Genomic DNA, 10,967 nt, shown 5'->3' on the forward strand with positions numbered 1-10,967 from the left:
GTTTCAGATGCCCTTAACATGTAGTAACTATAACTATATATGAAAAAAAGGTTCACTCGGCATGCAATTATGCATGGGAGGAACTATCTTAACATGCAACCATGCATATTAATTAACGGATTTGCTTGTTCTCATCTAGGTGAGAATTAACAAAGTCTCACCTGACTCCTACATTATTCGATTTACCAAACAAAAAAAAATCTTCACGAATCTCCGTGTAAAATTTAACGGTGTAGGAGTTAGATGAGACATTATGCCTCATCTAGATGAGAGCGAGACACACCCTATTATTAATTCAAATGTTCATGGTCACATAAATATATAACACAATCAAATACAACAAAACACCAATAGTTATGTATTTCCCTTGTAATTCTTGAACCAGTATTAGTACAATTATTTCTGTCACGTGCATACAATTGTACAATAATCAATTGTTTGTTACTCTAATACTCCCTCAAAAAATATATAAGAGTGTTTAGATCAGACTGGTCTACACGCCCTTATATTTCTTTATGGATCCTCGTGTGTTACCCCCTGGCATTGGAAAAACGATTCGTTTTATTTTCCGTACTTCCTACCTTTCTCTCTCGTCTCTCTCGTCTCTAGAAATCCCCTCGCAGCGGTCATCCCACGCCGCCGCCGCCGCCGCCGCCGCCAGAGTCTCGGTTGCCAGCTCCCCACATGTCTCCGCCTCCCTGGAAGTCCGGATCACGCCGGCTCTCCTCACCCCCGAGGTCTCATCTCTCCCGGACCTGGAGATCCTCTCCAATCCAGAGTTCCTCGTAGAGGGCACCCGCTCACACCGGCGGGGGGAGAGAAGGTAGGCTGCCCCTGCTTGCGGAAGCATCGGAGTTACGTCTCACGTTCGGCGCCGGTGGAGGAGACAGCCAGCGCGGGAACAATGGATGTGGAACAGCTGCTGTCGTGGTCCTCATCCGGCCTTGATTTCAAGATACGGTAATAATTAGCTTGCTCCCTAATTACCTCTGCTGCTAGCCCGATAAAATTAGAAGTAATACATGTATGCTTGGTCTTTATTTACAGAGAAGTAAATCGCATGGTTTGCTGGCACTGCTGCTTCTGTTTGTTTTGTGTTGCGTTGACAGGAAGAAGTTTCTCTTCTTGGTCTGTCAGCAATAAGGTCATCTAATATTAGTATGAAGTTTATCTTGTGTGGCTTGATCTGACAATTATCGGTGCCTTTGTCACACATGGTGCCGATAGCAGTAACGACGCTTAGTAGTTGCAGGAAGTCGGAGTGATTTTATGACCATGCCCTTGGCCTGCCCCATGTGGTGTGAATTGAACTAGGATGAGGAGTGACAAATTGAAGTGAATTTGTTGTGCTGTAGTCAAGAGGATTTGATTGTCTATTTTCTTCACAACGAGTTACCCTTAATTGTCAAAAAAAAGAAAAACAGTTACCCTTGGTTCTGTTTGTGCTGTGTACCTGTGTCATCTGTTATTCAGTGTATTTTATTCAGTTTTACATCTATTAATTTGTATCTTGATAGAGATGCATTGAATTCGCAAGTAGTTTTAGTGTTTTTCTAGATAATTGATCCAAGCAGTAAATTTGGATTAAGATTTACTTACTAAACTGGAGGCAGCATTGTCCATTGATAAACAAATAAACAAAGGAAAAAAGGTTCAGTGTGAACCCAAGCATAAAATTGCAAACGTGATACGTACATTAACTGTCAAAGAGACACGCTTGGTCGCCTGGGCTTCTGATTAGTTTCATATTGCGCATCTTTAAGTCTTTGGATTTCTGAAAGCTTAAGACCATATACAGTCCACTTAAGCTTACCATTTCACAGTAGGTTATTTTTGGCCAATTGGCCAATTTCATTATTCTTAAGCTTAATTTAGAGCTTTCTATGGCTTCTTTTCGGCAGCAATAGCATGTGCTTGCAATCTGCCAATCACATCATCCTTCACCTTAAGAGCATCTACACTCCATTGAAGCTTTTTAGTTGTCTGTAGCTGTTGCGTTGCACTACCAGCAGCTTCTGCTCGCGATCTACCATCTGAAGTGGGATGCATTGCATTTTCCCAACAGAATTTACGGTAGCACCAAGCAGGGTTGCGTCCATCATCCTCATCATGTCTGATCTAGGCCGCCAGAGACCCCGATCTATAGGAGCGCTGTACACTGAATTGGTCATGCGAAAAGACACAATAGTAGATCATACAATCTACGCCATGGAGCCGCTGGTGGGGCTCGACGAGGACGAGCGCTAGGAGGTGTGCATGATGCCCAAACGTGGCGTCGAGGCCTTCCGCGTCCGCACCCGAGCCGCATCACTGCCAAGCTGCTACAAGCATACAAGGCCTTCCGTGTTCAAGCTGAAAAGGCAAGAAGCTCATTATTAACATGGATAAAAAAAGGTGGAACGCCTTCTTCTGTAGAAGTACACAATGGTTGGCTGAAGATTTGGAGTGCTAAAGTTCCAAAAAAGGTAAAAATCCATCTTTGGTGTATTTGTTTTCAGAGAATTTATGTTGGAGATGGGCTTAAGAGAAGAAAGTTTATAGATATGGTAAGTTGTCCTTACTGCTTCAAGGGGGAAACATTTATCACTGCTTTTGGTGTTGTATTTATGTCAGGGGCCTGGAGGAAGCTATAAGTAATATGTGATTTCTCGTGGCCACTTTTCCCTAAAAAGGGCAGGTTGCCTGGTGATCTAAAATTGCCGATCAGAAATGTTCTTCATCGAAGCCCATTCCAATCGCCAACAATTCTGTTTGCACACTCAGGTTACTGCTTTTCTGTGGTGATTTATTAAACATACTTTGGCTTATGATCCCCTTTGACGTACACTTGTGCCCTCAACTACACATTACTTTCAGTTTGCCAAACACTGTAGTAGGTAATGAACTATAGAAAGCGGATTGTTGAGTTTGCCAAGCATAATGGCGCACCCAATTTTGGCAAATCACCTGAAGAGTATATCAAGCAAAGATGCTTTGAGATTTTCACATGATTATATGAGGTTACCATAAACTCCTGTATTGCCACAATAGCTTCTTTTAATGCAATAGGGAATTATCTTTTTTGTATCAGGTAAATAGTTCCTTTCTCACACTTTTTTCAGACCGAGATCATTTACTGCTGCTGTGTGGTGTTCTATGCTCTGCTGTGTTCCTTTTGCTTTTTTTTGGCTTCTTCTCGTTCTTCTTTGGCACCTACGCTTTGCTTGGGGAAACTTTGTACATGTCAATACATAGATTGGAATTGAGATTTGGAGCAATTTTGTTTGTTTTCCTTTGTACTGATGTTGCCATTATTTGTGTGATGATGCCATTATATTGTACAAAGGGAAGAGACAGTTAGAGAGATTGGATAGAAATTACTAACTAATGTATTTGTGTTGTAATTGTTTGTTGTCAAAGCTTATTGTTTATTGGTTGTTGTTGCAGATTGTTGTGATGGAAAGTCAATTTTGATTATTTCAAAGTAATGCCAGGTTGAATAATTTGAACTAGACTACAACATGTTGATCTCGATCAAGATGAGTCTGAACATGATTAACATGATCGTGCAAATTTTTAGCGACTAAAACAGGTGGGTGAGGTATTTTTACTCTCGTTGCAACGCACGGGCATTTGTGCTAGTAATTAAAAAAGGTAGTTTTGAGGTACTCGTTTTTTTTTTTTTTTGAGAAACGAGGTACTCGGGTTGTTGTTTTATTGAATCTCGCGAATCTGAGCTTTATTGAATCTGCGGTTACCTCCATGGGCTTTTCCTTGTTGGGCCATCTAAGAATCTTTTGGAATCAACAACATTGACAAAGACGTAGGCGTCAGAAACCCGCCGATTTCTATAAACCGCGGCCCGCATAGCGACCTTCTTTTCTGTTTCCCCCCTTTAGCTTTTCCAGGTTTTTATCCTCCTTTTGCTTGAAAGCTAGCACAGCCTGTGTGCGCGTTAGGCTTTCGATGTGTTTGCCTTAGGTAGAGGGACAGCGGAGTAGTTGTCTCAAAGCGACAATGCTCAGATCTGCTTTTCATGCTGCTCCGTGCAGCTCCTTCTGGTTCTTATCCTGCTAAATAAAGTATAGTCAATTCCACTAGTTTTTTTATATAATCGTAGGTATGCCCATGGTTGAACACATAGCAGTACATGGACACTGGAGCATTTGGGACCACGGCTTTGCCCTCTTGCCCTTGTTTTGCTCTTTCCACTTTCTCAACTTTCAAGTTTGAACAAAAGATGTAGCTGTAGGTACCACGACACTATACTCCAAGATGAACTCAATAGTTGCACAAATCCAAACAGTACGAGGGCATTTGACCGGGTTTACTGCACATGGTGGGCTATACTTGCTTGTGTTTGCACATTGATCCGCGGCTCAGTTCGCTTTACTAGTCGGCCGTGTGATTCATTTCGGTAGTGGCGAATCAAACAGAGGATAGCGGTCGTCTTTTGTATGCCCAAAGTAAAAGGTGCACGTACAGACCTACACACACAGTGATTTCTGGAACAAGTGGCATAAACCGAGAAGAATAGTGCAAGTCATGCCTGTCAGTCACGGGATGTTCCTTGCCCTGGCCGTGGTCGGTCCGTTGGTCAGACCTCAATATAGATGTGTACTGTACACAACACTGGGAGTGACAAGCCTGCAGCTGATAGGTACACTGTGAAAGTGTCTCAGCGCTGGACTCCATCTCGGCTTGGATTATTGTTACAGCCAGCTAGGAGAGCATGTGCACGCATGCATGCATGCATGCACGCACCTGTAAGCAGGAGCTCACAAGGAAACCCGCAGCATCTCTAGCTACGCACGTGCATGTGCTTCGATCGATGGCCGGCGAACAATACAATGTGGCTTTGGCGGGCGCGGTGGCCGTGGCGCCGAGGAGGCATATTCGATCTTGCCCGTGACCGCTACTGCGTGCCAAAGGAGACAACAAGCTAGGCGGCGCGCGCATGGAGCACATGCCCGCGTCACGGGCGGCCCTATCTCCACGCTATATAAGGCATCGGCCACGCTGGTCAGATCACAGCACACCTACCCAGCCAAAGCCAGCCTAGCTAGTGCCAACCAAGCTCAAGCTCGATCCATCGATGGCCGGGACAAAGGTGACGATGGCGAGCGCGGTGGCCGTGGCGCTGCTGCTGGCCATGGCGGCCGTGTCGGGCGCGGGCGCGGCGCCCGGCCCGCTGATGATGTGCAATGTGGACGTGTACCGCATGATCGGCGCGTGCAGGTCGTACTGCGCGAGAGGCAGCCGGGAGGCTACGCCGAGCGGGCAGTGCTGCGCCGCGCTGAGGGGAGCCAACCTCCGGTGCGTGTGCCAGAAGAAGGGCCTGCTCGCGTCCGCGGGCAACATCGACGCCCGCCGCGCCATGCAGATCCCCTCCAAGTGCGGCATCGGCAACGTGCCCAGCCGGTGCTAGGTCCGTCGGACCGGCTGGTGATCCATCCACAGACGCGCGCATTCCTTCTGTTTTTTTTTTCATTATAAGCAAATAACGGCGTGCGTGAGTGCGATGGATGATCGATCGATCGGCCACACTGTAGTTCGCGGTTCTCGATTTAGATTGAGCTTTCTTTTCGTACGTTCGTGCATGTGCTAATCGAGCTAGTCGTGCAAATCGTACATGTATCCTCTTGTGAATCAGTCCTTTCTTTTGTCGCCGGCTGTACCGTGCATTGTTATGGAATCGCATTCGGTACTCATCAATTATTATTACATCAGCTACATTTTCTTTTGGCACACAGAGAGCCCTCAAAGAGGGCTTATTTAGCAACCTAAACGGTGTACAGAAACTGTACCCAGCCGGAAGGGATGGGGCTCTTGTACCCAGCCGCCGCTAGGGTTTCTTCTGCCTCCCGCCGATGTCGGCGCGGGTCCACCTCATCTCCGGTGGCCTTTGGGCCATGGAGGCTTGATGGATTCTGGATCTTGCCGGCGGGTGGGCTTTGTTTTGGGATGCTTTCCTGAGTTTTCTTAGGGTTTGTGTCCTACTCAGATATACGAGGCGGCGGTGGCTCTCTGAAGATGGAATAAGGTTTTCCTTGCCCGACCCTCGTCTCGGTGGTGCTTCTAGTATCATCGGAGGGCGTGTGGAGATTTGTCTTCAGCGGATATTGCGAGAATCGGTCGGCGTTTGTTTCCGGTGGATCCACGTGGATCCGGTCTTTATTCGTGTGTGCTCATGTGTTTACAGGTGGGATCATTTTGATCTAAGCTTCTCTTTAACGGCAGCGGTTGCTATTCTGGTGCGCTGGTCCTATAGGGCGTTAGCACGACGATTTTCCGACTGTCTACTACAACAAGTTTTGCCCGGTTCCAGTGAGGGAGGGGCGATGACGACTATGCACCTTCGGCTCGTTACAGTGCTTGTAGTCGTCGCTAAGTGGTCTACGGATCTGGATGTGAATTTTACATTTCTGGTATTCGTTGTACCATCGTGATTGAGGATGAACAGATTGAAAGTTTTCCCGCAAAAGAAGACGATGTTCAGAAACTAGTTTCCCCATAGTAAAAGAGATGGCTTATAAAACCATTTTGGAATTACATCTAGAGGCTTTGCCACATAAGAAAGTGCAACTAAAGGATGCTCTACACAAGAAAGCTTATTTTGCTAGAGTATGAGTGGAAAGTCCTCTTCTAATCTCGAGCTCAAATGAGCTCGGGATGAACAGTAAAAACGAGAAAAAATGGAAGAAATTTAAAAAATTCTGATTTTTTTTGGTGAGAAACTTTGACAAATTATTTTGTGTGCTTGACAAGTTTCATCACCAAATGATACTTTGAAAGTCATGGCGAAAAAATCAGCATTCCAAAATGCTTTTAAAAAAAATATTGAGCATCGATTTTGTTTATTTTACCACGAATTGCAGGAATGTCCCTTCATGATAAATTTTTGCAAGCACACAAAACATCTATCAAAGGCTACCACAAAAAAACAGATGTTTTTTTTTCTTTCTATTTTACTATTCTCAGGGAGCATTTGAGCTCGGGAGCAGATACTCCATGTCCAACCATAAGATTCTTAAGCTAAGCAATGTGCTTGATCTTGCATGGACGGAGACTAGAAGTGAGGTTAAAGAAATTTGCTAGAGCAGGCCTGATCATCCAATGCCCTGGGTGCTCAAGTAAATTCTTGGCTTCAGCGGCTTTCACCAATCTCCTGCAATTAGAGAAGGCGACTATATTCTAGTTTAAAGCCTTGACAACTTTGCTGCAAGAAGTAAACCCCGAGCTTTTGCCTGCAAAACTGAATGTACATTTGTGGATGTCACTTGTGTGAATATTGAATCACTATTTAGCAAATTCCTTAGAAATATTCTAAGAGAAACTGCCATACAAAGATTGAATGCCACATCGACATCAGCTACCTGACGCCATCTATTCCCAGTCACATCGCCACTACCTCCACTTTCTGGGCCTCCTGCCGCCACCAGCACTGAGCAAGAGGCCGAAGCCACCACCACACGACCCCCCTCCCCGCGAGCATGTGTGATGCACACAAGTTGATCGACAAAAGGGGCCAATTTTTTTTTCCATTTTTTCAATATAGTTGAAATGATATTCTTTTAATGCATACGGAGATGAGAACTAGCGAAAGAGAACAAAATAGGAGTTAAGTTTAGGGAATCAACCCATGCTCATGGTACTTAGACAAAAGAACTGGGCATGCTGAATTTTCAATAGATATATTTTGGTAGTGAAGTAGGGATGGAAAAACTGATGAAATTGAGTGCCGTCGCATTTGTCTTCGTTTTTTGCGAAGTGAAACCGAATACAGAATCCCCTAAACAAATATGAAAAAAATACTACCATGAAAAATACGAAGTGAATATGGTGCAGACGTGGATGCAAAAGCGGATGCTTGCTAAACCAAAAGACCTCTTGGGCCACTGAAAAAAAAACAATCACATCAACAAACTATTTCAATCGATATGGCTAAAAGCCCCCTTGAGTCGCTGGCATAACTAATAAACCAGCCGCACCAATTTCCGTCTGTCCGATGTGTGGCCTATTTGCGTCACCTCGCTCATTGTAATAAAAGAAACCAATTTGGAGCACCTCTAGCAGGACATGTGTTCTAAAAGTGTTGAACCTTTTCCTTCTCCCGAAAAGTCAATTTCTTAAGAGATTAAACCTTTTCTCGAACAGCAGATCCCCTAAACTTAATCCCTCGATCCAACTCGGCTCCACATGGAACCCTGTCACCACCTTCTTCCTTCTTTTTTCAGCGCTGCCAAGGACGATTCCTCCGAACTAGATGATGTCCATGAGCTAACTAGGACCTAAGATAGATGATCTCATCGAGTGCATCGTACTCAAGTGACTAACAAGTCGAGAATGCAGGTGAGATTCTTCCTCCACGGCCCACAGTTTGGGGACTTCTTGGTCAGAATGAATGCTTCTCCTTTTGAGGACATAAGTAATTTTTTCTTGATACACTTATTGTTTCGGAGGGTAAGAGGGACCATGTTAAAACTGCTCATTTCTTATTCAGATACTTCACAGTACACATTTGATGACATCCTTGACGAAGTAGTAACATGTGCACTTGTGCCTGACCATGTGGAGGCCGCCGTCGTCGCCACGCACAATCTCTATGCCAGCGAGCACGCAAAGTGCGTGTAATCGGCTTCAAAGGACTTGGCAACACAGAACTTGCCGTCGCCGAGGATCACCAGCTCGGCAGTCATTAGACCCCAGTCCTCTTCCGTCGGCCTCGGCGTGTTCAGATCTTCAAAAACATGCTGCACGACGGGCTGCTGTTGGTCCTGCGCCATGGCAGAAAGATCCAAAGCGCACAAGTGGAACTTAGGGCTGTGCGCCGAGAAGCCGAACCACAGGTCGAACTCAGGGACGTACTACTTGGCTCCCCAGCGGACCGGCAGCGTCCAGTCCCCGACGTACCGCCATTCTTCCACGTGCCGCGACGTGTCGAAGCAGTAGGTGCCGATGCCACTGCCTTCCCATGACATGTAGATGGTGGAGCAGCCGTTGGCGTTGACCGTGGTAGCGTAGGAGGTGATGTAGGAGGACTTGTTGCCAGGCCGGACGATGAAGGGAGGCTGCGGAAGAGCCCGCCAGTGCCAGCCTGGATGCATGTCCCACACTTCCTCACCGCCGTGCGTAGGCCCGTACTCAAGAACCTCGAAGCAGGACCCGGCCTGATCGTGGCCCTCGCTAGAGCGATGTTGATGCATGGACTCCATGGCGTAGAGGCTGTCCTCGGGGGCGCCGGGCTGGGCGACGGAGATGCACACGGGGCGGAACCCCTTGGGCTCTTTGAGCCAGGGGAGGCTGAGGAAGAGGCGCTCGTCGGCGTCGTACAACACGCTCTCACCAGCCACGTTGGCACTCACGATCCTGCCCTCGCTCCCGCGGGTGCCTAGGAGCGCGAACAGATCCAGGCCGGCCATATGCGGCAGGGAAGCGGGGGACGGAGCGAAGCTCACGGCCGGGTCGGGGAGGACGAGGGTCTGCATTCCCGCGGCACCATCCACCATCCCCTTGTTCGCGTTCGCTGCCGCCGCTTCGTCTGCTGACCCGTAGAAGAGATGCTTGTAAGGATCGATCCGGCGCACCGAGTGAACGCCGGTGGAGCTGTTCTCCACCACCAAATTTAGAACCCGCCGTATCATCTTCGATCAAGGATCCGCCACACCGACCAAGGGCTTTGCCGGGAGAGGGGAGGATTGGTGTGGCGGCGGGGATTGGGGAGGGGGGAGTTAGTAGTGGGCTGATCCAATAGGGTTAGTTTGTTAGCTTGCGGGTTTTCTTTAGTTATAAGTACGTTTGTTTTTCTTTTCTATTTTCCTTTTATTTTATCCTAGTATTCATATTTTGAAATCTTATAAATAAATGTGTTTCAAAATTAATTTAGTTATATTAGAAAAAGATAGTGCTAACTTCCAGACGTCCTGATTATAGCGATAGATCCGGACGATCCACATGCAGCCCGTTTCTAGCTCGCGATTGCATCTGTTTTTCTCCACATGCATGTGATACTTAATGTTTTTTTCTCCATCATGTACGATGCATGGCATTTGTTAGAAAGCTTAATTACATGCATGCATGTGAGACAAAATTGATGACATCACTATATATTCCCTCATGATTCAAGAAATGCTAAATGTTTCGTAGGCCAAACCATTGCTCCGATCGAAAAATTGTTTTCACATAAAAGAACCGTCGCGGCGAGAACTTCGAAACTAGATCCCATATTGATATGTTTCGACGACTTTTTTTCCCAGGTAAAAGTTACCACGCATAGGGTATACCAGTTATCATGTATATGACACATCGGTTACCATGATGTTTACATAGGCAAATTTCGGGCATAAAAATGACTTCTTTCAACTTTCTCCCCACATGCAAGTGCACTAAAAGTGCAGAAAAGCTAATGTCATCGGGGATTCTTTTTGTTTTAAAATTTCAAAATATTTTGTCGCTCGAATCGCCTATCTCATCCACAATCTGTTTTCACAAAAAAAAAATCCACCACGGCGAGACCTTCAAAACTAGATACCATTTGTCATGTTTCAAAAAAAATGTGTGTCAAAAGATAGCATATCTGGGGTAAATAAGGTATCAGCTCTGGTGTGCATATATTACCATGTTATTTACACAGATCCTACCGAGTGTGTTTTCAACAACTTTTTCTCACGGGTCAAAAGTTATCGAGGTGTTTGTACCTAAGTTATCATGTCCGGGAGCCTATATTACCATGTTATTATACAGATGTTATCGAAGTATGTTTCCAAAACACTATTTTACAAGGGTCAAAAGTCATCGAGGTGTTTGTGCTTAAGTTATCAGGTCCGGAAGGCTATATTACCATGTTATTTTACACAGATATTACCGGAGTATATTTTCAATATATTTTTTTCAAGGGTCAACGTTAACGTGGTCTTTGTACCTAAGTTATCTGGTCTACAATGTGTATATTACCATGTGATGTACAAATAAGTTACCAAGGTGTTTTT

The 10,967-nt window shown here is 45.7% G+C and overlaps 1 protein-coding gene and 1 long non-coding RNA gene across 2 annotated transcripts; both read left to right on the forward strand.

Annotated features, from left to right (window-relative positions):
- The first annotated feature begins 550 nt into the window (after window positions 1–550).
- On the forward strand, window positions 551–3,383 carry LOC123071928 (uncharacterized). Its single transcript, XR_006434652.1, has 2 exons — window positions 551–2,465; window positions 2,614–3,383. It is a non-coding gene; the product is annotated as an uncharacterized lncRNA (long non-coding RNA).
- A 1,619-nt stretch (window positions 3,384–5,002) lies between these two features.
- On the forward strand, window positions 5,003–5,703 carry LOC123066156 (non-specific lipid-transfer protein 3). The gene has a single exon (XM_044489300.1). It carries the CDS (start codon window positions 5,075–5,077, stop codon window positions 5,405–5,407), a length of 333 nt encoding a protein of 110 aa, XP_044345235.1. The 5' UTR covers window positions 5,003–5,074; the 3' UTR covers window positions 5,408–5,703.
- Window positions 5,704–10,967: the final 5,264 nt, after the last annotated feature.

The sequence above is a fragment of the Triticum aestivum genome, chromosome 3B, assembly GCF_018294505.1.
Source record: "Triticum aestivum cultivar Chinese Spring chromosome 3B, IWGSC CS RefSeq v2.1, whole genome shotgun sequence".
NCBI lineage: Eukaryota > Viridiplantae > Streptophyta > Magnoliopsida > Poales > Poaceae > Triticum > Triticum aestivum.

Excerpts from the sequence above, each read along its gene's own strand:
- LOC123066156 (XM_044489300.1), top strand. The coding sequence starts at position 5,075 with ATGGCCGGGACAAAGGTGACGATGGCGAGCGCGGTGGCCGTGGCGCTG.